The sequence below is a fragment of the Bubalus kerabau genome, chromosome 15 (assembly GCF_029407905.1).
Source record: "Bubalus kerabau isolate K-KA32 ecotype Philippines breed swamp buffalo chromosome 15, PCC_UOA_SB_1v2, whole genome shotgun sequence".
NCBI lineage: Eukaryota > Metazoa > Chordata > Mammalia > Artiodactyla > Bovidae > Bubalus > Bubalus kerabau.
In genome coordinates this window covers 67,865,026-67,891,341 of record NC_073638.1, presented here as the reverse complement: position 1 = coordinate 67,891,341, position 26,316 = coordinate 67,865,026, and the positions used below count along the sequence as shown (strand labels likewise).

The following is a 26,316-nucleotide window of genomic DNA, read 5'->3' as shown; positions in this document are numbered from 1 at the left end:
TTCCACTAGGACATGAATAAAGCTCATACAAAAGCCATGTGAAAAATAAGGAAATTAAGGCACTCAATGAAAACTATATTGATTATATGCTTTAAATAAATCTTTTTCATTTCTGAGCATCTAACTAAATATACCCCTTCTCATCAGTTACTGCGGGATACAGTAGATCATCACCTTACAAGTTGTTCCATCCAAATTTTTCTTCTAGAGTTTTATAAGAGACACTTCCATTCAGGAACCAACAAGTTAAGACAGAAATAGCAAATAACTAGGAGCCGAGTGACCAAAGACATATGTTTGAGATCCAACTGTGCTATTTATATAATTAATAATGTTGGAGAAAGTCACATGGCTTCCATGAACTGTGAGGTTTCCCTTCCTGTAAAATGAGATTCATGCATTCTTTCAACAAACATGTATTGTGGACCAGTTAAAAGGTCCTCAAGACACACCAGTAATTAAGACATCAATCTCTAGGAGGAAGCAATAGCAGTGTCTACTGGTGACTGAAAAAAAAGCACAACCTAAAAGTTGAGAATTTTGTTTTATTTGGCAGACAATATTGAGGACTTAAACCCAGGATACAGCCTCTCAGGTAGTTCTGAGGGATTGCTCCAAAAAGGTAAAGGAGGAAAAGAGGACAGAGAGGAGTTCTCGCAGCAAAGACCAGGAAGTTGAAACTTGAAAAGACTACTGCTGGTTAAAGAAAACTAGACAGCTCAAGTTAACGAATTTAGCACTTTTCTATGTATAAGGAGATGAAAGGCTCTGGGCTCACTGAAATCATTCTTTTGGTATGCACCTGGGCCACCTAGGGAGGGCTTCCCTGGTAGCTCAGCTGGTAAAGAATCTTCCTGCAACGCAAGAGACCCAGGTTCGATTCCTGGGTCAGGAAGATCCCCTGGAGCAGGGGTAGGTTACCCACTCCAGTATTCTTGAGCTTCCCTGGTGGCTCAGCCGTAAAGAATCTGCCTACAATGCAGGAGACCCTGGTTCAATTCCTGGGTCAGGAAGATCCATGGAGAAGGGATAAGCTACCCACTCCAGTATGCTTGGGCTTCCCTAGGGGCTCAGCTAGTAAAGAATCCGCCTGCGATGCGGGAGACATGGGTTCGATCCCTGGGTTGGGAAGATCCCCTGGAGAAGGGAAAGGCTACCCACTCCAGTATTCTGGCCTGGAGAATTCCATGGACTGTATAGTCCATGGGGTCACAAAGAGTCAGACACACTGAGCCACTTTCACTTTCACTTTAGCTACCCAGGGCCAGTACTTTGTTCTTCCCCATTCCGAGCCCCCTCCAGGCACACCATCTGGGGTGGCTGCAAGGACTGAGGGCTTGGCAGTGGGCAGCCCATTTGCCTCCATCCTGAATTCCCTCAGGGCCCATCATCAGGCGGCTGTAGTGGCTTTGATGGCTGCAACATCGTTTGTTTACTAATTTGCAGGCAATATTTTTCATTCACACTACCCCAGAAGTTTGCTATGAGGACCAAATGAAGTCAATGAAGTGTTGTCCAGACATTCACAAATGCTAGATATGTACTGAACCAGGTGATACAGTATTGAATAGCAAAGAGAAAGTCCCTGCATTGATGAAGATCATGTTGTAGTCTGCAAATAAATGAACACAAAATTATTTTAGAGGTGATAAATACCAAGAAGAGAATCTTAACTAAAACTGGATAATGCCTGAAGTGTGACTTAGAGGATGCGGTTGCTTTAGACTGGTCATGAAAAGTGTCTGAGGAAGTGACATTAGAGCCGACGAGACATGAGTGATGGAGAAGACCTAACCACAGAAGGATCCAGGAGCTTCAAGTCTAGGCAAAGCAAGCAGTAAGTACGGTCCCCAGGGTGAAAGCCAAACTCCCCAAAACAGAAATAAAGCCATTAGGGGATGAAGTACAATGATGAGGAGGAGACGAGCAGGGAGAGGATAAGAAAGGGAGGCAAGGAAACTACCCTGCACAGCCTTGTGGCTAGAGAAGGAAGGTTGGTATTATACAGAACCATAACGCACATGAGTGGAGGGCTCTGAGCGAGAGCGCAAAATGATCTGATTTATACTTTTACATGAAAAGATGCTCAACATCGCTAATCATCAGGGAAATGCAAATCAAAACCACAGGGAGACATCACCTCGTCCCTGTCAGAATGGCTGTCCTCAGAAAGTCTACAAGTAACAAACGCTGGTGAGGATGTGGAGAGAAGGGAACCATTGTAACTGTTGGCAGAACTGTACATTAGTGTGACCACTGTGGAAAATAGTATGGAGGTCCTTGAAAAAATTAAACATAGAATGACCATATGAACCAGCAATTCCCCTCCTGGGTATATATCTGAAAAATAAAAAACCACTAATTCGAAAATATATATGCACCCTAATGTTCATAGCAGCATTACTTACAATTGCTAAGACATGGAAACAACAGAAGCGTCCATCAACAAATGAATGGATAAAGAAGATATGGTATGTATGTACATGTATGCATTATATATATAATGGAATACTACTCAATATGAAAAAGAATGAAATGTTGCCATGTACAGCAGCATGGATGGACTTGGAGGGCATTATACTAAGTGAAATAAGTCAGAGAAAGACAAATACTATATGATATCACATACATGGAATATAAAAAATGCAACAAACTAGAGCATATAACCAAAAAAAGCAGACTCATAGAGACCTAATTAGCAGTTACCAGTGGGGAGGGGGGAGGGACGATACAGGAGTGGGAGAGCAGGAGATATAAACTGCTACATGGTAAGATAAGTTCAACGATGTATTGTACAACATGGGGAATATAGCCAATAATTTTGCAATAACTGTAAATAGAAAGTAACCTTTAAAACTGTATAAAAATAAGAACTTAAAAAAAAGTTCACCCTGGCTTCTGGGGAAATGGAAAGGAAGGGGGAGCTGAAAGTACAACCCAGAGTTTAATCCAGGAAAGGAAAAAATGGTGTCCTAGGCAGGGTAGTAATAATGGAGATGGAGAGATGTCGACAGATTCTGTCCATGTGTGATCAAGAAAGTTAAGAGACTTGTTGATTTAGATATGAAGTAGGTGAGGGGCAGAAAATCAAATAGTACCTTGTTTGGGACTTTAGTAATTGGGTAGTTTGTAGTGCCATATACTGAAATCGAAAACAGAGTTCTGCTTTGCCACCTTAAGTCCAAGATACTTCTTAAACATCATAAAGATATTTATGCAAAATCTGCTGCTCAGGAGAGAGGTGAAAGCTGATTATACAAATTTGGCTGCTCCATACAAACAGATAGTAGTATAACTCCTTCTTAGATAATTTCAATGACAAAGTGAAAAAATGAGAAGAAATGTGGAGAAATGGAAGGCAGACCGTTAATTTTAGTGAGTCTCTTAGATAATTAATTCAGTAATATACATCCCAGTCATACACCACTATGGTAATTGCTCTACTAGTTAATGTTTTTATGTGTTTTTACCTATTTACACTCCAGGCTTCCCAGGTCACTCAGTGGTAAAGAATCCATCTGCAGTGTAGGAGACATAGATTGGATCCCTGGGTGAAGAAGACGCCCCCCTGGAGGAGGAAATGGCAACCCGCTCCAGTATTTCTTGCCCGGAAAATTCCATGGACAGAGGAGCCTGGTGGGCCACAATCCATGAGGTCGCAAAGAGTCAGACATGACTGAGCACACACACATTAGTTCAAGAAAAATGAGTGTAAGGTGATTTTGACAAAAATGTGTCATATGCTAAGAACTGTCTGCCTATTATAGCCGCATTTTGCCTGTTTTACATCTCATCCATAAAACAAAGTAATAATTATCCACTTAGTACTGGTTACACATTTGTGGTTTGATATTAAGTTTAGCTGAATAATTATTGAGGAATTTATCAATTTAAATCGAATGAATCAATTTCATTTTAAAAATTAACTTTGTGATTAAAACAACCTGACATAAAAATAAAGAAAGACTTTCTGGTGCTGCCTAACTCTATACTTTTCAAACTGAGGTATGAATACCCCAGGAGATACATAGTAAAGTGTCCCACTGATTCCAGAAGTCACAGGATAAACATCTTCCAGAAGCTTTGTTCTTCCCTGACCAAGTGGGCAAGAAAAAAACTTATTCTATTAAAACAACCACAGACATATTTCTGAGTGGAAGGTCAACTTTGCCTTTTGCTTCCAAAAGCTATGGGTAGCAGGCTGATTTGGACTATGCTCCCAGGGCCCTGGGGGCACAAATCCTCTGCACTTTGCAGCTAAAGGAACTCGAGCAGAAATGTTTGAGAAGCACTTGGCTTCATTTTCCCCGGTGCCCTTTAGCAGGTAGTTTTCTCTCAATCTTGCAGAGAGACAGAGGAAATTCATTCAGATTTATCCATATCAGGCTTTGAAGAAGGAAGCTTTCCAAGTTGGAAAATTCCAGGTCAAAACACTGGAAGCCGCTTAGGATAAAGTATGTCTTTATTGTCATCAGAGGAGATAAGGTGAAAGAGAGAAAACAGGCTCTAAGTTCTAGCCCTTTCCTCCAAGCCCACCCTTGCCCTTTATGATATATGCAACTTTGCCCCTTGTTATTATTCAGCAGCAGTCATTCGACTTGAAAGTCAACGAAGGCCAGGCATTTGTGGAGAAGAGAAACCCAGACACACTTCAAACATGATGTGGCCCTCAGGTGGCTGGAAGCCTGAACAGCGCATCTTCTCTAGGCCTGTCCTTGCTCTGGGACTCATCCTCCCACTGCACACCCGAGTAAGAAAAAAACAGCAGCGATGAAAGCGGAGCCAGTGGTAGAAGAAAGGACAAGCTTGACTTTTTTCCATGTATTTGAAGGATGAGCCCTCAGAATCTGTTGCCTTTTTTTCGCTCTGGGCTGCAGCAGGACTGGAGGGAATAGAAATGTGCTTGAATTTTATTTCTTTCAAACAGAGTCCTACAAAGGCTATCTCCTAGCCTTACCCCATGGTCTCAAATACAAATAGCAATGTCTTGGCAGGAAATCTCAGAGTGGAAAAAGGCTACAGAGGACAGATGTTATCAAACAAAACAAAAATTTAAAGACTTTTAAATAACAGTTTCCCATTCCCAAGTCGCACTCTGTGGCTTTTGCTTAGTACAAACAGCACCTGGAAGTCTTATTTCTTGCACAACAATGGCTCTGTGAGATCTTTCTCTTTTAAAGTGTTTGTTGTTGTTGTTGGCTTTGGACCTCAGATGCATGGATTAATCACAAGAAATACTGCCATTGGGCAATACATGTTCTATTTATCCATTTACTTATTACTTGGAAATGGTATATAAATATATGTATTTGTATAGGGATAGAGTTGATCACAGGCTTCCCTGGTGGCTCAGACAGTAAAGAATCTGTCTGCAATACAGGAGACCCAGGTTCAATCCCTGGGTCGGGAAGATCCCCTGGAGGAAGGCATGACAATCCACTCCAGCACTTTTGCCTGGAGAATCCCATGGGCAGAGGAGCCTGGCAGGCTGCAGTCCATAGGGTCACACAGAGTCGGACATGACTGAGCGACTAAGCATCAGCAGAGTTCATCACATGTATATTCTTAAGTAATGTATTGTTTAGTTTTGTTTTTAAACATTATAAGGATGCCATTCTATCCATTATCTTCTGGAATTTGCGGTTTTACTCACTATACATTACCACCACTCATTTAAATTACTGTATATTACTATAGTTCATTCGTTTTTACTGCCATGTACTGTCCTGTCGTATATTGTAATTTGTTTCTCCACTTTTGTCTCAATAGTCATTAGGTTGCTTCCAGGCTTTCTGATTAACAGAGCTACTGGAAACATTCTCATAATAGACACTTTTTGCAGGACCATGAATTGAAGTTCTTTAGAACAGAGTAAAATTGGCATATGCCATCACGCTTTCTCCTTATGTCATCTGATCTTTGAATTTACTATGGCAGGGGGGCCACTGAATCAGCAAAGTAAAGGATTTAATCAACGAGTTAAACACATTCCTCATGGTTGTGCAGATAGTAAATGACAGAGGAGGGAAACCTGGCTCCAAAGCACCTGTTTCTAATTACTACATCTGGATCCCAGACAAGCAGTGCCATCCATCATACTCTGCATGTCCTAATCCCCATACTGGACTAGACTATCCCTGTGTCCATGGACAAGTCATTCGCCCTCTGGGGCCTTAGTTTTCTCACTGAAAAAATGACAGAGATGTTCCGCATAATCTTTTAATATCCTTTCAAGCTATGTTATTCTATGCATTTAAGGTTCTGGTCCTCCCAGGGGGCTCAGTGTTAAAGAACCCACCTGACAATGTAGGAAACATGGGTTCGATCCCTGAGTTAGGAAGATCCGCTGGAGATGGAAATGGCAACCTACTCCAGTATTCTTGCCTGAGAAATCCCATGGACAGAGGAGCCTAGCGGGATACTGTCCATGAGGTCACAGAAGAATCAGACATGACTTGGCAACTAAACAACAACAAAGACCCTGGCACAATTAATCTCTGATCTTCAATTCTTTCATTTGGACCTAAAACAATTAATTTTTTAATATTAGGCACCCCATCAAAACAAGGTCGTGCAATTGAATATTGTCTTTGTCCCTTTGGGCTGCTATAACCTACTATAGACTGGGTACTGCAGACTATCACACTGGGCATTAGGAATTCAATATATGAATTTGGGGGGCCGTGACACAATCATTCAGGCCATTGCAAATGTCCATGCGCATGCTTCACTCACCATTCTCACTACCCCTAACAGCTAACAAATTTGCCAGGAGACATCTCTCACACAGTCGAGGGTCAGAAAAAGGAGATGGTGGTGAAAACTTATATCAGATAGCCCCCTCCTAGTGCCAGTTACAGTTTAAGCACCATAGCTTCCAAAGAGATCAACAAAATGAGCCCCATGGTTGCAATATGTGTCTGGAGAACACCTTTTTAACCCATCCAGTCTCATCACTTCATGGAAAATAGATGGGAAAACAATGGAAACAGTGACAGGCTTTATATTTTTGGGCTCCAAAATCACTGCAGATGGTGACTGCAGCCATGAAATTAAAAGATGCTTGCTCCTTGGAAGAAAAGCTATGACCAACCTAGACAGCATATTACAAAGCAGAAACATTATTTTACCAACAAAGGTCCATTTAGTCAAGGCTATGGTTTTTCCAGTAGTTATGTATGAATGTTGAGAATGACTGTAAAGAAAGCTGAGCACTGAAGAATTGATGCTTTTGAACTGTGGTGTTGGAGAAGACTCTTTAGAGTCCCTTTGACTGCAAGGAGATCCAGTCAGTCCATCCTAAAGGAAATCAGTCCTGAATATACATTGGAAGGATTGATGCTGAAGCTGAAACTCCAATACATTGGCCACTTGATGCGAAAAACCAATTCATTGGAAAAGACCCTAATGCTGGGAAAGACTGAAGCAAGGAGTAGAAGGGGACGACAGAGGATGAGATGGGTGGATGGCATCACCAACACGATGGACATGAGTTTGAGCAAGCTCCAGGAGTTGGTGATGGACAGGAAAGCCTGGTGTGCTGCAGTCCATCGGGTCCCAAAGAGTCAAACTGAACTGACTGAGGTCCTGGAAGCCATGTGAATCCTGAATGTAGGACTGTCATTATTTAGAACTCAACTCCATAGGCATATTTATACACAGTGGTTGTTGAGAGCTCCCAGCTATGGAATCCCAAAGCCACAAACTGTATTTATGTGCAAGGTTCCTATTCCCTGGTCCCAGCTCTGCTCAAATCTATAGAAACACTTCGTCTCTGTAGACAAGTCCTTATAAATCTCTCATTGTCGAAGGATTTAGTTCACTGATTGTCAGGCATGAGCTACTTCATATAACAACTCACAGAGGAATACAACCTTCTGCTCTGCCTTTGGTGGGGAGCTTGTTACACTAGATCACCTTTTAATTACTGTATTCTATTTTAACTCGGCTCCAGAGAGAGAAACTTCTGCTGCTGCTAAGTCGCTTCAGTCGTGTCTGACTCTGTGTGACCCCATAGATGGCAGCCCACCAGGCTCCGCTGTCCCTGGGATTCTCCAGGCAAGAACACTGGATTGGGTTGCCATTTCCTTCTCCAATGCGTGTATGCATGCTAAGTTGCTTCAGTCATGTCCGACTCTGTGCGACCCTATGGACAGCAGCCCACCAGGCTCCTCTGTCTCTGGGAAAGAAACAAAAAAGAAAGAAAAGATCCTTCCTTAGTGCTATGTTGTTGTTGTGTGTTTTTTCATATTGCATCCACTGAAGCAAATTAGAAAAGATGGCTAGAAGTTGCTTCTGCCTCTGGAATCCCAAGGCCTTATGGCCTAAAAATGGGCCAGTTGCTCATTGAAGTGGTGATGTTTCAGGGCTAAAGGACCTATTGAAATATGCAAAGACAAAGTTTCTAAACTGGAAGTGATACTAAATCTGCATCAGTGCTATTTTTAACACCTGTATCTCACTGATATGTTACTTTTTAATCCCCTGTTACATTTTGCAATGATTACCTTCATTTTAATGAGTTGCAATTAATATTCAGGAGAAAGAATATTGCTTTAAGGGAGCACAGAAATAAATGCCGAAGCCTGTTTTTTTTAATTGGTGGAGATTTATGTCTGCTTGCATCCTCAGTCCTCTTAGTCATGTCGGACCCTTTGGACTGTAGCCCACGAGACTCCTCTGTCCATGGGATTTCCCAGGCAAGAATACTAGAGTGAGTTGCCATTTCCTTCTCCAGGAGATCTTCCTGACCCAGGGATCAAAGCTGTGTCTCCATCAGTCCCTGCATTAACAGGGGGATTCACCACGGAAGCACCTGGGAAGCCCCAGATGTTATGTCTACTCTACATTGAATTAGAGATTTTAGGGGGACTATTCTCTCAGGAAAGCACTGAGACTGGAGTCTACAGAGAGTGGGGGTAAAGTATTTCACTTTGATATTGGTTAGAAAACAGAGTTTCTGTGAAAGTCAAATCAGAGTTCTCAGAACTTCTGCAAGTCTCTTAAGATAGAGATTTCAGGTTCTGTAACATGAATAGTTCCCATATTAATAATGCCGAAAATTCAAAATTCTATATGCAAGCCATCTTGCATGAGGGATACCTATGTGACAGTTACAAACGCTTGGCTCTAATTATAATGTGCAAATCTACGTTTAATTTGGACCAAATTTTCTATGCAGCAGGAGCTCTTATTAGTGACCTCCACTTGGCACGACCGTGATATTAAGCAGACTTCTCCACTCCACTGGAAAACGCTGGGGCAGAGGCCCTCGCTAGGTCTATAACTGACGGCCACTGGGTTGCTCTTCGGGATGATGCTCACTGTTGTCCCCACCCTTAGAGATGGATCTGCACTGGGGGGTCTGTTATGTTCATCTCCAAACGGATCTCTTTTTTCTTCTAAGAGTTTTATTTTTTTTTTAATTTCAGCTTTATTGAGGTATAATTGACATATAAAATTGTAAGGCATTTGAAGTATACATCATGGTAACTTAATAAACGTGCACATCTCCAATCCAATTTATAGTAGTTTGCATCTGTTAACATCACTGTGTAATTTAATTAAGGACAGTGTAAATTGATGACATGAATTAAACAAGAAAGAGAGATGTTCCTATGAAAAATAAATTGAATGCTCGGAAAGATTTGATAAAGTGGAGTCACAAAAAGATTATTGATAGTTAAGGTGGAGTATCCTAGAAAATAGTCTAATGCCCACCCCCCCAAACACCCCTCCCTGTGTGCACATACCACCAAGAATTTAATTGGGAGAGGAGTCGAATAGTTTTCTGAACTCAATTTACTTCTCAAGTATCTTGAGCAGAGGTCAGCAAACTTTTTCTTAAAGGGTCAGACTGCATGAACTTTATTTTTTTTTTATTTTAAATTTACTTATTTTTTAATTGAAGGATAATTTGCTTTATAGAATTTTGTTGGCTTCTGCCAAATACCAACATGCATCAGCCACCTCCTTCCCCATCCCACCCCTCTGGTTTGTTACAGAGCCCCAGTTTGAGCTCCCTGAGTCATACAGCAAATTCCCATTGAGTATCTATCTTACAGGTGGTAATGTACGTTTCCATGTTACTCTCTCCATACATCCCACCCTCTCCTTCCTCCCCAGCCCCAGTGTCCATAAGTCTGTTCTCTATGTCTTTGCTCCAATGCTGCTCTGCAAATAATTTCATCAGTACTATCTTTCTAGACTCCAAACATATGTGTTAGTATACAATATCTGTTTTTCTCTTTCTGACTTACTTCATTCTGTATAATAGGCTCTAGGTTAGCTTTGCAGGCCATAGCGTCTCTGTTGCAACTATTCAGCTCCATCACCATAGTGTGGAAGCAGTCACAGGCAAAACCTAAATAACTGAGTGTGACTATAATCCAACGAAAGTTGATTTAAGAACACAAAATTTGCATTTCATGTCATTTTAACATGATAGAAAAGGTTGTTGTTGTTGTTTAGTTGCTAAGTTGTGTCTGACTCTTCTTGGGACCCCATTGTCTGTAGCCCATGAGGCTCCTCTGTCCATTGGCTTTCCCAGGCAGAATACTGGAGTGGGTCCTCATTCCTTTCTCCAGGGGATCTTCTCAACCCAGGGATCAAACCCATATCTCCTGCATTACAGGCAGATTCTTTACTGCTGAGCCACTAGGGAAGACCCTTTAGAAAATATTATTCTTCCTTCAACTTTTTTCAACCATTTAAAAAATGTAAAATCCATTCTTAGCCCAAGGCCTTATGAAAACAGATGGCAAAGCTGATTTAGCTCAAGCCACAATGTGCCAACCCCTAATCTTGAGTCCTCACTCCATTTTAAAGAAGTAAAAACTCAAATTATAGAAGGCATGATTTATATAAGAAAGAAGATGTAGAATTTCACTCAGCCAACCCTACTGAAAGATGTCTTGACTCTATATCCAAATATTGGTGAACAATATGAAGTTAAAAATAGAATGATTAAGGTATGTGTGGACCACTTTCAAGATTTCCCATTTTTTTCCCTCATTTACAATTAACTGTTTGTATACATATTTTTTTCATATCTGTTTAAGGTCAGGCAGGCAAGGGCCATATCTGTCAGCTTCACTGCTGGACCGGCCAGCATGGCCAAGCACTCTCAGAGTGATTGCTAGACAAGGATTTCATTCAATAAATATGTATCAAGTAGCTACTAAGCAACTCCATGCAAGATCTTCCTCCTGGTTCTATGCACACAATCATGAAAGAGACAGGCAGTGTCCTTGTTTTCATAGACTTATATTTGGCTGGAAGATATAGACAACATACAATTAAACGAATATCCATCCCTTCAATGAGTAAATGTTCAATCACTATACAAGCCAATATTGTAAAAATCAGCAGCTTGCTAAGACACACCCTCTCCCAAAAATATCAGTCAAACTTAACAGAAGTTCTCTTTTCTCTGCCTATAATAGCATCTTGATATACCCTAAGTATTCAAGCATTCAGTTGTCCTTTTTTCTGAGTGCGGCAGTCAATATCCCAAAAGAGAGAGAGAAATTACTGCTATACCACTACCACTTCTGAGAAGTAACAATATTCTGAATGAAACACCCATGTGGCCCAGGCTCTGTGACATGCTGAGAATCCCCTTGCCCCGCACCAGGGTGTCCACATCCTCGTCCCTGGATCCTGTGTAAATGCTCCCCACTATAGCAAAGAGGGCTTCCCTTGTGGCTCAGTACTAAAAATCCACCTGCAATGCACAAAATCCAGGTTCAATCCCTGGATCAGGGAAGATCCCCTGGAGGAGGAAACGGCAACCCACTCCAGTATTCTTGCCTTGGAAAGCCCGTGGACAGAGGAACTTGGCGGGCTACAGTCATTGGGTCACAGAGTTGGACCCAATCTAGCAACTAAACAACAGCAAAAGAGACTTTGCAGATGTGGTTATGGTTAAAGAACTTGAAAATAAGGAGCGTATCCTGATTATTCAGGTGGGCCCAATATAATCCATTGCTGTTGTTGTTTAGTAGCTAAGTCACGTGCAACTCTTTGTGACCCCATGGACTGCAGCCTGCCAGGCTCCTCTGTCCATGGGATTTTCCAGACAAGAAACACTGGAGGAGGTTGCCATTTCCTCCTCCAGGGGATCTTCCAGACACAGGGATCAAACCTGCTTCCCCTACACTGGCAGGTAGATCCTTTACTAGTGAGCCATCAATGGGAGACTTAAATGAGAGCTTCAGAAGTCAGAGATGCTACAGAGGAAAAGGCAGGAGCAATCTGAAGGATGAGAAGGACTCAACCTGTCACTGGTGGTCTGAAGATGGAGGGAGCGTGAGCAAAGCATTTGGGGGCCTCTGAAACACAGGAAGGGACTTCCGCCGACACCCAGTAAGGAAGCCAGGAGCTCAATCTGACAACAGAAAGGAACAGACTTCCGCCAACCTCCTGAAGGAGCAAGCAGATGCCATATCTCCTAGTGCCTCCAGACAGGAAGTCTTCTGGGCCTCTAAACAGGGACCCAGTCAAGGCCACCAGACTTCTGTTCCACAGAAACTGGGAGATAAGAAATGGGAGATAATCTGTTCCAGTAGTGATTTCAAACAAAGACAGGCCCTAAGAATGCCTTTGAACATCCCTGCCCCTTCTGTGGAGAAAGGTATTTATGCCAAGAAAATCTAGTCTGTGGTCCCACGTAAATCACTTAGCAATCTCTCTAATGATAGAATATTTTAAAGAAACCTGTGATGCTGATTACTGCCTAATTATTTCAAACAGGTTGTAATCATGGGCCATATTTCTAGCAGAGGCAATACAATTAAAGTTACAAAGTCGCTTGCATTATGTGACAAAGCAACTGGATGATAAATATCCTCTTGTTGAATCAAGAGTCTCCTTTAGACTAATAACGGATTAATCTGTATGTAAATCACATGGCCCAGTTACAACCTGTGTTTGACATTCTGTCTGCTTTCAAGGGGGGAAAAATAAGCATACTTCCCCAGCAGTAAAAATTGTCGGTCTTCCACAATCGAAGAACCACTCACTCTAATTCCACCTGCTTCTGATGATGTCTCATCCTGTACATGACTCTCCATTTCTTGCTGAGCCTATTTGATTTATGTCATTCCAAGAAGAGGTCCAGAAAGAAGAACCATTCTGTTCAGAGGAGGAAATGGAGGCTTGTTTTTTCCTTCTTACCTGAGGATAAAGGCTGCATCTCTGTCTGGGGTCTTCCCCGGTGGCTCAGCAGTAAAGAATCCACCTGCAATACAGGAGAGCTGTGTTCAGTCCCTGGGTCAGGAAGATCCCCAGGAGAAGGGAATGGCAATCTACTCCAGTACTCTTCCCTGTAGAATCCCACGGACAAAGGAGCCTGGCAGGCTACCTGGGGTCGCGAAGAGTCAAACAGGACTGAGTACACACACATACACACACCTGTTGGAGCTCTTGTTTCTGTTTTTTGTTTTTACCACCATAGACTCAAGGAGAACTTACGTACTCATTACTCAAAGTGTCAAAATTCTGTAGAAACTGGAGTAGCGGAAACAGCAAGCCTGGACTTAGTAGGTGGAAGATAAGATGTGCAGGATGCTATTTGTGACAGACCAAAAGGGAAACGAAAAACCAAACGGTGCCACTTTGAGATCTCAAGTCTGGAGGAGACACAGAAGTTACCTTAAGGACAAGCCAAGTTGGTTTTCCTGTTTGTTCATTGGGGGTTGTTTGTAGGGAGAGGGGGCTTTTTAAGTGGAGAGTTTGATTCTACAGAGGAAATGCTCAAAGCCTGGCCCTAAGGGCTTCCCTGATAGCTCAGTTGGTAAAGAATCTGCCTGCAATGCAGGAGACCCAGGTTTGATTCCTGGGTCGGGAAGATCCGTGGAGAAGGGATAGGCTATCCACTCCAATATGCTTGGGTTTTCCTGGTGGCTCAGCTGGTAAAGAATCTGCCTGCAATGCGGCAGACCTGGGTTCCATCCCTGGGTTAGGAAGATCCCCTGGAGAAGGTAAAGGCTACCCACTCCAGTATTCTGGCCTGGAGAATTCCATGGACTGGATAGTCCATGGAGTCACAGATTCAGACACGACTGAGCGACTCTCACTTTCACTTTTCTTTCTTATAGCAGAGGTAGAGCCAACTCGATGCTGAACTACCCTATGAGACAGTGGAAGTGCCAGGGCCTTGCACAGCCTGATCTCTGCCAGTGGCATGGTGGTGTCAGTTCTTAAACAGGCTCACACAAACCAGTTGCTAGCATCTATTCCCAACTCTGTTCAATGCACTCACATTGGTTGTTTGAAATTGGCTGCAGAGAGAATGTTTACATCTTGGAAATGTGCAACGCCTACGTATGAGTGCTCTTGCTCTAGGAGAGCCAGTGGTTAAACATGAACCAGAAATCCCTTGTTATCCCAGATATCTTCCTTTGGCCCTGTCCCTGCTTTATGTAAGTGCCATCTCAGAAAACCTTCCCTAACTACCTGGTAGAAAATAACACATCCACCGTCTTTCTCTATCCTCATGGTTTTCAAAACCAGCTGCATACTAGAAGCACCTGGGGAGCTTTAGCATCTAGTAAAGCCTCACTTTAGACCACTCAGATCAGAAACTCTAGCTCCACAGGAGATTCCAGTGGGAGGCCCAGGCTGAGGATCATCATTCTAGGCCCTTATCCAGCTTGTTCTTCATAACGATTGCAGCTATCTGCAATGGTATCTTTGTGCATTGTGCCCTTGCTAGCAGAATGCAGGTCACATGGGGGCAGAGCCATTGTCCGATTGTTCAACACTGAATCTTTGAACCTGGAATCAAGCCTTACACATATGGGACAGTAGATAATTTGAGGAAGGAAGGGAAGGAGAAAAGAAAGGGGAGAGAAAGGAAGGGGAGGGGAGAGGAAGCAATATTTTGCATAGCTAGCATCTCTGGAAGGGGATTAAGTTGCTAACTGATCTATTCTTCAGGAAATTAGAGGAAAGAAGATTCTGACCTGACGGCGAAACTGACCTTACAACATAGGGGCAGGCTGGTTGGAGGTGGGGGAGGCTTTCTGAGGCCAGAGATGCACCACCAAAAGAGCAAAAAGTTAATGATCAACGTGTAAGGTGATAGCTGACAACCAACTTTAAGATCTATGTTCTATTACTGCACAAACCAGCTTTGTGTTAAGGTTCTCTGAGAACCAGAGGAACCAGCTGTACCTGCGCGTGGGATAAGGCAGTGCAGGGAGACACGGGAGTGCCGGGTTGCTCAGCTCCAGAGGATTCTGCTCACATCACAGGCAACATGAAAAGCACCCCCTGGAGCTGTGCAGTGCGCAGACCACATGGGCATGCCAGCAGCCTGGGAAGAAGAGCGACCTGGAAAATGTATTGTTGAACAGACCGCGTAACCAGAGAGGAGCTCAGGGGAAGAGTCCTCTTTATTTTTTTAGCTTTTAAAAAAAATTTACTGAAGCTTTTTCAAAACATTTGTATTATTGAAGTATAGTTGATTTACCATCTTGTGCTAATTTCTACTGTTATAGCAGTGATTCAGCTATACACACACACACACACACACACACACAGATACACATTCTTTTCATATTCTTTTCCATTGTGGTTTATCACGGAATACTGAACACAGTTCCCTGTGCTATACAGTAGCACAGTTGTTATCCATTCTCTATATGTTTCCATCTGCTAATCTCAAATTCCCAGTCCACCTCTTCCCTACCCCCTCCCCTTAGCAAGTGTGTTCAGACGAGTGAGCTCTTAAAGACCTAGGAGGAGGCCAGTTGGAAGCAATTAGGATGAGCTCTCTGAATGGAAAAAAAAAAGTGAAATTTTAAATCAAGTCATCACCTAGCCACAAGAAAGGGCTGTGCTGCTATACCTGGAAGAAAATACTAAATATATGGTTTTGGCAGTTTCCAGGTTCTCAATCCATCTGTTCACGTGTTCTGAGAGCCAGAGACCCGGGCCAGGGTCTGTGGGATCTGAGTAGTATCAGAGAGTAGGTCGGTATAAAGAGCTCAGATCCATGAGTTGATGGGACTTCCCAAGTGGATCAGTGGTTAAGACTCTACGCTTCCAGGGCAAGGGGCTCAGGCTTGATCCCAGGTCAGGAACTAAGATCTCACATGCCATGCCAGCCAAAAAAAGGGGGGAAAAACAACCAAGAGTTGAGACTCGTTCTCAGGGGACGTGTCTGTGAACGTTTTGTGTTTGTTTCCCCATGTCATGTGGTAGTTGTGAACCTCACGTGGGACTGGGAGGTGCCGACTGGGACTAAACCAGCTTGGCCGCTAGGGGGAGACAAAGGAAGCTGGGCGCTCAGTGGAGGCTACAAGGGCTTCTTGCAGACCCAGTGGTAGGGAAGTGAGGACAAGCCTGCCTGGGCCTGGGGGAACAAGAAAACATTCACAAGGGACAACAGATAAAGAAGAACAGTGGGATCTTGGATTTCTTGAGCCTGATTTTGGTTTTTTTGCACCTGCCTCCTTTGGCCCTTTCCCCAGACAACCCTCGAAGAGCAATTTTATCACCCTTGAATTGACCATTCAATAATAAATAGCTAGTGGCTTGAAGGTGCTCCCTGCTGTTGAAGCAGATGGCTGGTGCCGGATGCATGCCTGAGAAAGCTAAGTAGGCTGCAGTGATCTGGGTGAGTGGATGGCTGGCATTACCAGATGGGACCACACGTGAAAGAACACCAGCTTGAGGGAGCCCTGGGTCTTGCCCACTGGGGCTGCATAAAAGGGCAGAGGAACCTCCACAGAAACGGGGTGTAAATGCTAGATTTCTAGGCAAGGACTGTAGAAGGACCCACCGGTGGAATAGGAAATGTATGCTTCTCAGTCAAAAGAACTACGGAGTAAGGTCCGCAGGATGAGGCCTCTGAAATTAACTTCACTGTCACTCTAGAGAAAAAGACTCAGCTTTAAGTAGTCACCACCCCAGAGTAAGAACCCAGCCTCAGATACACAGGCCAACTAAGAGATTTCCTTCCCCTTTTCCACTCTTCTCTCTCACCAATGAACTTGGGAAGAGTCAGTGCTGAGCCAGCAAGCTGTAGAGAAAGAAGCAGAAGGTAGAAACAGAGAAAAGTCAACTAACCCCCTGGATCCCTGCCAGCTGCCAGCCTGAGGCTGGCTGGCCCCCAATGAACAAGGAGGGAGAACTTGACTTAAAGACTTCATCATTTTAATCTCAGAGCTGACATTCTCATTCCTGTGTCTAACCCTTGTCTCCAACTTAAGCAATCTGGGAACTTTCTGTTATGTGAAAGGGATAATAGTCATGGGCATAAGGAGGCAGGGAGAGGTTTCCCCCACTGAACAAATTTCAAAGGGACTATGAGAGACAAAAAAAAAAACACACACACACATAAAAGTAAAATTGCAGTTGTGTTACAATATCATTGGTCTTGTTCAAGATTGTAAAATTTGGGAAAGACTGTGCCCACCCCAACAATTATTTTCTGCAAAATGGGAAAGAGGATGAAATACATTAAGGAATGATACATTCTCTACTGACAATAAGAACTGTGGTTTGGGGAAGAGATTATGACAATATCTTAGGAGAAGGCAATGGCACCCCACTCCAGTACTCTTGCCTGGAAAATCCCATGGACGGAGGAGCCTGGTAGGCTGCAGTCCATGGGTCACTAAGAGTCGGACACGACTGAGCAACTTCCCTTTCACTTTTCACTTTCATGCACTGGAGAAGGAAATGGCAACCCACTCCAGTGTTCTTGCCTGGAGAGTCCCAGGGACGGGGGAGCCTGGTGGGCTGCCGTCTCTGGGGTCGCACAGAGTCGGACACGACTGAAGTGACTTAGCAGCAGCAGTAGTGCAAAGTGACAACGCTAGAGTGATCCAGAAGTGATCTTGGAAAGCATAATATTCAGAATCCTTGACGAGCACTCTAACACCAGAGACAACGATCCCTGAATATCCTTACCAAGGAAGAATGGGGCTCTTTAGCATCACTAAGATTTATGTGCAAAAAAAGAAGAAGTCAAATGTAAAGTGAGAGAGAACTCCCTGTCAGTCGGTCAGTTCAGTCACTCAGTGGTGTCCGACTCTTTGCGACCCCATGGACTGCAGCATGCCAGGCGTCCCTGTCCCTCACCAACTCCCGGAGTTTACTCAAACTCATGTCCATCAAGTTGGTGATGCCATCCAACCATCTCATCCTCTGTCGTCCCCTTCTCCTCCTGCCCTCAGTCTTTCCCAGCATCAAGGTCTTTTCAAATGAGTCAGTTCTTCGCATGTGGTCAAAGTATTGGAGTTTCAGCTTCGGTATCAGTCCTTCCAGTGAATATTCAGGACTGATTTCCTTTAGGCTTGACTGGTTGGATCTCCTTGCCGTCCAAGGGATTCTCAAGAGTCTTCTCCAACACCACAGTTCAAAAGCATCAACTCCCTGTCAGATCACATTAAAACATAGCAAGAGGTTCCCTGGTGGCTCAGACAGTAAAAGAATATGCCTGCAACACAGGAAAATCAGGTTTGACCCCTGGGTCCAGAAGATCCCCTAGAGTAGGGAATGGCAACCCACTCCAGTATTCTTGCCTGGAGAATTCCGTGGACAGAGGAGCCTGGAGGGCCACAGTTCATGGGGTCTCAAAGAGCCAGACATGACTGAGTAACTAACCCTTTCACTTTTTCAATTGCTCCAGAGCTGGAGGATTTGCCATCAATGGATGCACAGTAAGAAAATTCTCCAACTGAATTAGGAAGAAATTTACAAATATGATTAAAACCAATGATCAAAACAGGAATGCGAAGGCCTCCCTCCTCTTTCAAGGGGTAGAGGACAGCAGGGCATGTTTTTTCAAAATGATACAGAGAAAGCTCTCAAGAGAAGACTAAAGCCAGAGGCTTCAAAGAGAAACAGCTGTCTCCCCTGCCGCAACATACTTAGTGAAGAACCAGAAGAGACAAAAATGGCAAAATTGGAGCTGGAATAGTGAAAACTCAAAGAGCAAGTGAGAAGTTTGTACAGATAGAGTAATAACAGAAGAAGGAAGACTCAGAAACCTAAAGACACCACCTACAGGGTCTTAAAATCAGCAGGATTGAAGGAAGAAAGGATGGATGGGGAGCTGGTGAGGGAAAAAAAGCCACAGGTGGGGACAGAACTCAAAGGGAACATAGGAAAGTTCTAAAAGCGAGCAAAGGTAATCTACAAGGAACCCAGAGGACACAGAGATAAATGAGGCATGTCCTTGCCGTCAAGATGCCTTTAATCTGTACATGAAGATCTAGATACAATTACCTTTAACAAAAATTGTGACCTGATGATACAGGAACACAACATAAGAATATGTGAATTGAAAAAAGTAGCCTTTGAAATTAACTTTAAGATATACATGGTTTGCTTTGGAGTGGACTTTAGGTAGAAACACTTGGGTGAAAAGTGTTTTGGGAATGGGGAGCAGCATGGATAAGGCAGAAAACTGTAAAAGAATTCTCAGAGGTCTAACATAGCCTGAACTATTGCCAAACACACAAGAAGAAAGGTTTTCAGCCAGTTAATAATTAACAAGTAGATAATAAATTGAGTAGGGTGATCTCATTATTCAACAGGAGCAGAGTTCCTAAGTGAAGTGGACTAATTGCTAAAATCTAGCATTGCATTGATGTCATCTACCAAGATCATAAAAAAACCTGAATTCCTGATGTCCATCCCAGAAAGATTCCAATTTAATAATTTTAAGGTAAATCTCAATGCAATCCATTAATGAGCCTGAGATGTGGGAACCGTGGAAGATTTTTTGAGAGATCTTGAGGAAACTTTTCACCATATTTCTGAATGGATAAAATATGATAAGACAAGTACAACAAGAATATGTTACTGTGATAAATTAGGTAACTGTTCTCAATTCTTCACTGTCTCTTGTAATAAGATCTTGCTGTGCCCAAGAGTGGGCAGAGTACACTTCTCCACTCCGTTGATGTTGGGTTTGGCCAAAGTAATGTGGATAGGATGACAGTGTCTAGTCCAGAACCAAAGTTTTAGGAGGGTGTTCTATCTTTTAAGCACCTGCCATCAATCACGAGAAGAATATGGCAGGTGCTTCATTCAGGAAGAATACGGAGACGCATGGAACAGACCTAAAGCCAACTTGGTGCCAAACTAGCCAAACAGCATCCTGAGGAAGAAATGCCCCAGCAGAACTGCAGGCCCTTGAGTAAGAAAAATAAATGCTTACTGCTATAAGTTACTGAGATTTGGCATAGTTTGTTATACACATTTTTACAGCAATAGCTGACTAATACACTAATTAAATTAAATTCAAGGCTATGCTGCATCCTAAGCTAAATTCCCATCCCAAATTATGCAGTTACTCTATTCATAATAGCTAACTCCCCAAATGTCCTATAGAAATCAAAAGGCAATATAAAACCACTCTATTTAATGTGGGAAGGTAACAAGTTCAAATTACATTCCCACATGTAACAGAACACAAGTCAATCTCACCTTTTGCCACATATGTAACATGACATTTCCCAAACCCATTCCTGAAGAAATCTAACCGCATGCTACTGTTGACAGAGATCAGAATAGAGTCTCTAAGGTAAGGAGGGAAGGCTGAAAGGATCCTTCCCTTTCAACTTCAGCAGGATGCCAGGGAGTCTATCATAGTTTGGAAAATTCTACATTTGACGCTACACTCAAGTATGAGAAACCTCACAAGAAGACGTTAAGCATTAGTGTGGCTGGATCTAGAGTCTGTCACCCAGAGTGAAGTAGGTCAGAAAGAGAAAAGCATTCCGACGACCCAGAGGGATGGTATGGGGAGGGAGGAGGGAGGAGGGTTCAGGATGGGGAACACATGTATACCTGTGGCAGATTCATTTTGATATATGGCAAAACCAATACAATATTGTAAAGTTAAATAAAATAAAATTTTTAAAAAAAGAAAGAGAAAAGCAACTATTGTATATTAATGCATACATATAGAATCTAGAAAAAAATGGTACTGATGAACCTATTTGCAGGGCAGGAATAGAGACAGAGACCTAGAGAATGAGCTTGTGGACGCAGCAGGGGAAAAGAAAGTGGTGGGATGAATTGAGAGTAGCGCTGACATGTATACACCGCCACGTGAGAAATAGGTTACTGGAGGGAAGCTGCTGTACTGCACAGGAAGCCCAGCTCAGCGCTCTGTGACGACCTAGACGGGGGAGAGGGAGGTCCAAGAGGGAGGCAATATACGTACACATATAGCTGATTCACTTAGTTGTACAGTAGAAACTAATACAATATAGTAAAAGCAATTATGAAAGTGAAAGTGTTAGTTGCTCAGTCATGCACCCGACCCTTTGCGACCCCATAGTTTATAACCCTTCAGGCTCCTCTGTCCATGGAATTCTCCAGGCAGGAATACTAGAGTGGGTTCCCATTTCCTTCTCCAGGGGATCTTCTCGACCCAGGGATGGAACCTGGGTCTCCTGCATTGCAGGCAGATCCTTTACCATCTGAGACACCATAACTTTTTTAAAAAGATGTTAATCATTACATGTTGATTATAACATTATGGCCAGCATACATGGGGGAATAGGTTCTCCTCTCAGAGAATAACATTGAGATACTCATGTCTTATAAAATTTAAGAATTTGCAATGATGTCAACCATATTTTTTTGCAATCACCAGATTTTCCTTTAGTGATGCTTCATGACCTTATTCAGTAGATTTAAGTCTTCTTCATTTCTATATTCTTTTTTGAGCCCTGTGTTCCAAACACATCAGTGCTAAATTAAGAGTGAGCCCTGTCAAGTGAGTTAGACTTGAGTACAGATTCTTTCAGTCCTGTGCCGAAGGCTTTGGAACTGCTAGAGGCAAGAAAACCTGCCTCTTTATACCTATATTATTTTTCTGTTTGAGAACCACCTCTATCAGATTCCTGAACTAAAGTTGTCATAGATGGTTCTAGAAACCTGTGCCCCAAGGGCTCAATGAGAACCAAACTTCTGCCATTTTTCTTTTCAAAAGTTTAGCCTTTGCTTAGTCTTTTAATGCCTGAGCCTTGAATAACCATTTCAACGCCAGAAAAATATTTCCATATGTCACATCTTTTCTTGCAGCAGTGGGATATGCCTCTGGTATTCTACTTACCTCTCTTATTTCCCTGTTCCTTTAAGAAAACCCAGCTGTGCTTTTAATAGCTTATCTTGCTTCTTAGTTCGCTGCCTTTCCTTCTCCACTGAGCAAGGACAACCACTCTGTCCAAAGAGAAAAACCTTCCAAGTCTAAGGTACTGTGCGTGCATGTGTATGTATGTGCATGCTAAATAGCTACAGTCGTGTCCACCTCTATGTGACCCTATGGACTGTAGCCCACCAGGCTCCTCTGTCTATGGGATTCTCTAGGCAAGAATAATAGAGTGGGTTGCCATGCCCTCCTTCAGGGGATTTTCCTGACCCAGGGCTCAAACCCACATCTCTTGTGTCTCCTCCAGTGGCAGGCAAGTTCTTTACCACTAGCACCACCTGGGAAGCCCCTAAGATACTGTAGTTTGATCCAATTCATTTCAACTGGTTTATGGGGTTTGGGACATCTCAGCACTTATTTTTCCCTTGCTTCACATGCCTTTAAACTGTTAAGATACTTAAATCATTTGAGGTAGTAGATCCTGTGTAATTCATAAATAGCCAACCCAAGGGCTGAGAAGCCATAGATAAGAGGAAAATGAAAATGGCAAAAAGAGAGTGATGAAAATTTGGGGATTTTGAGACATTGACAGGCTATATGCATGAAAGTGTTTTGGGCTTTGAGGGTAAGACCAGAATATTTAGCAACTATAAATATTGTTAACACATTTGAGAATTGAATACAATAGTATATGCCAGTGCTTTGGAAAGTATCAAATCCAGAGAGTAAGGGACTTTTATTCGTAGTCATCACCATTTTTTAAGATGCCACTAATGACTGTATTTATGGAGAGACGTGGCCAGAAGTGCTGGAATCAGGGAAACTTTCTGGATGCAAGAGACTGTCCTTGCCTTCGAGGCTGGGGAGAATAAATTAGCATCCATTTTCATGCCTAAGGCTTTGGCAAACACGGGTACTTTGTCAGTTAAGACAAGGCTTTTCCAGCCTGAAAAGGAAATGTCACCTGGTCCCTGCCACTGGCCTGAATTTAGCCCACAAAGAGCTGCCCCCCAAGTCCAGGACAGAGAAGAATAACGGTGGGGATGTGGGGTGTCGGAGCTCAAGGCCAAGTTAGACTCACCAGCTGCATCTGTACAAGGGCCCTCCTAGTTCCAGCCAAGAATGAACAAACCCTCTGACTCCAAAGCCTCCAGGACACATGGGGTGGTGGCAAAGGTGAAAAATTATATGGGAGAGATTCATCTTCATCTCTCAGGCATGATCAGATTTGGGTTTGGACTGTCCTTATTAATGTGCATAGCCAAATAACAGCACAAAGCTGGCAAAGACCAACACAGACACTGTTAAAGCAAATCCTCAGGGTGCTCTGCTATCCCGGATTTTTTCTGATGGATGAAGAGAATGCTTGCCAGGGGATGAGAGGTCCAGAACGAACACCAGCAGGCCCTGGAGCATTTGGAGAGGATCCAGGGAGAACAAGTGTCCACCTTGGAAGCTTACAGAGCTAGAGTCTGGTAGAAAGGCATGGGTGACCTCCAGCCACGATGGTTGGTGGAAAGCTCAAAGTGTGTCACCAAAAGGTAATGAGGCTGCCTGAGGGAGGCTCACTCATGTCCCACTCTTTGTGACCCCATGGACTGTAGTCCACAGCTCCTCTGTCCATGGGATTCACCAAGCAACAATCCTGGAGTGGGTTGCCATTCCCTTCTCCAGGGGATCTTCCTGACCCAGGGATTGAACCCAGGTCTCCTGTATTGCAGGCAGATTCTTTCCAGTTTGAGCCACCAGAGAAACCCAGTGAGGCTGCCTGGGGGTCAGTAAATCCATCAGGAAGAACGATGTCCAGAGAGCAGCTGCCCTGGCATTGGGAACCTCAATTCTCCATGTGATTGAGGACAGGTGACTGAACTGTGTCCAGACCTCAGCACACCGAAGCTGCACAGCCAGACAGCCTGTGTTCCCCAATGAGGAACACTGTGGAATGATGGGCACCTGCCTTGGAGAGACCGTGTCAGAACTCCTTTGGCATACAGTTCTTTCTATTTCACTTTCCCAGCGCTGTACACCTCTCATGCAGGGCCCATCCACCTGACAAATACTCGTTGAGCTTCACAGAATTCTGTCCTAGAAGAACACACAGAGGCCCTCGGATGCATTTGAGAAGCTGAAGAAGAAAGATTTTCTGGTCTTCACTAAGAAATCATTGCAGCAGCTTTGTCCAAGCTCTTTCCTGGGCTATAGGACAGGACCAGTGAAGAATCTGCCTGCAATGCAGGAGACCTGGGTTCAATCCCTGGAGAAGAAAATGGCAAACCTCTCCGGTATTCTTGCCTGGAGAATCCCAAGCACAGAGGAGCCTGCAGATTACAGTCCATGGGGTTGCAAAGAGTCGGACATGACTGAGCAACTAACACTTAACACTTACTAATGAAGACAAAGTGGGTTTTCCTGGCATAACAGGGTAGTTTAGGACAACCAGAATTCCAGTCCTGGCTCCAGAACTTACTAGATGAGTAACATGAGCTGAATGTCTTCGCTCTGTAAGTCCCTGGAAAAATGAGGACAACAACATTAACTCTGCTCATTTCCTACCTCAACTGTCTGCTATAAAGATTAAATGGAAAATCCTGTGCCCACAAAGTTTGGTTTTTTAAACTTTGAAACATACATAAATATTTCATTAGTGGGGCTGTGTGTCTTCTTATGCTACATCCATTGCTGCTGCTGCTGCTAAGTCTCTTCAGTCATGTCCGACTCTGTGTGACCCCATAGACGGCAGCCCATCAGGCTCCCCCGTCCCTGGGATTCTCCAGGCAAGAACACTGGAGTGGGTTGCCATTTCCTTCTGCAATGCATGAAAGTGAAAAGTTAAAGTGAAATCGCTCGGTCGTGTCCGACTCTTAGTGACCCCATGGACTGCAGCCTACCAGGGTCCTCCATCAATGGGATTTTCCAGGCAAGAGTACTGGAGTGGGGTGCCATTGCCTTCTCCGACTACATCCATTAGAAGAACTCAAAGGAGAATAAAAGGTAAGACCAAATTAGACAAGACTTTTCCTCAAAACTCTCAGCTCCGAAGTGAACTTCCTGTCACTAATTAACAGAACAAACACCCACAGAATCACTGGCATTTATTGTGGAGAAGGCTTCTCTGGTGTCTCAGAAGGTAAAGAATCAGCCTGTAATGCATGAGACCAGGGTTCAATCCCATGCCGGGAAGATCCCCTGGAGGATGGCCTGGCAACCCACTCCAGTATTCTTGCCTGGAGAATCCCATGGACAGAGGAGCCTGGCTGGCCACAGTCCATGGGGTTGCAAAGAGTTAGACGCGACTGAGTGACTAACACTTTCACATTCATTTTTTCTTGGGGAAAGGGAGCTAAGAATTCTCTAGTAGAGACAGAATAGCATAGCAGAAGAAGAAAGTTTGAACTTGAAGTCAGAACACCTGTCTCTGTTCCTCACCTCCTTGAGTAAACACTGAGTTTTGCTAAGTCTCAGCTCCTTGTCTCTAAAATCGCAGTGATGATTAAACCCAGCTCATGGGGTTATTTTGGAAATGGATCAAGGTAAAGTGTATAAAATGCTTAGAAAGCTGTGCTTAGCACTTAATAAATGCTCTCTAAACAATGGCTGTCATTGTTTTATGGAGGCCAACTCTGTAGTGTAGAGAAACTAAGTGGTTTGTGCAAACAAGAACCTGAACTCACAGCCAGTTCTTTCTCCAGGATCTCACACAGAATTTCGTGGTTTCTCTGTGATTTGGAAACCTAGAACAACTCTGCTTCCCAGGTTGCTCAGATGGTAAAGAATCTGCCTGCAAAGTGGGAGAGTCAGGTCCAATCCCTGGAGAAGGGAATGGCAACCCACTCCAGTATTCTTGCCTGAAGAATTCCATGGACAGAGGAGCCTGGCAGGCTACAGCCCATGGGATCCCAAAGAGTCGGACACAACAGCGAGTAACATTATCTTTAGGACAACTTTGGCTGGGTATCTGGACATCCATACCTACCATTGGGAATGTCCATAACTTCCATGTTCAGTCACCTTTTAGCTCAGGTTCAGTGCTGAAAAAAACTAACATGAATTAAACTAAAGAAAAAAGAAGCAAAAGAAAACAGACCAAGGCAAATGCACAAGAGAAGATCAGCTCATGCTAACGCTATGCACTTTCCTTACCATCAAGGAGGTCATTTTCTGATGTCAATTTTACACCAATCTTAAGCAGTGTT

At 43.4% G+C, this 26,316-nt stretch overlaps 1 protein-coding gene across 16 annotated transcripts in view; it reads right to left on the bottom strand.

The window, feature by feature from the left end:
* LOC129629324 (uncharacterized) overlaps nt 1–26,316 on the bottom strand; it is a 138,950-nt gene that overhangs the window by 82,789 nt on the left and 29,845 nt on the right. For 7 of the 16 annotated variants that reach the window (XR_008703144.1, XR_008703145.1, XR_008703148.1 and 4 more), the window contains 2 exons: nt 13,177–13,240; nt 4,454–4,882 (listed from right to left, as the gene is read on the bottom strand). Coding sequence is in view for 4 of the 16 variants with exons in the window: in XM_055549331.1 (XP_055405306.1) it covers nt 4,606–4,882; nt 13,177–13,240 (341 nt within the window). In the remaining 12 variants the exon portion in view is untranslated. Of the gene's footprint in view, nt 1–4,453; nt 4,883–13,176; nt 13,241–26,096; nt 26,152–26,316 lie in introns of those variants that run through there. The other 9 variants (XR_008703150.1, XR_008703153.1, XR_008703146.1 and 6 more) reach the window with 2 other exon arrangements.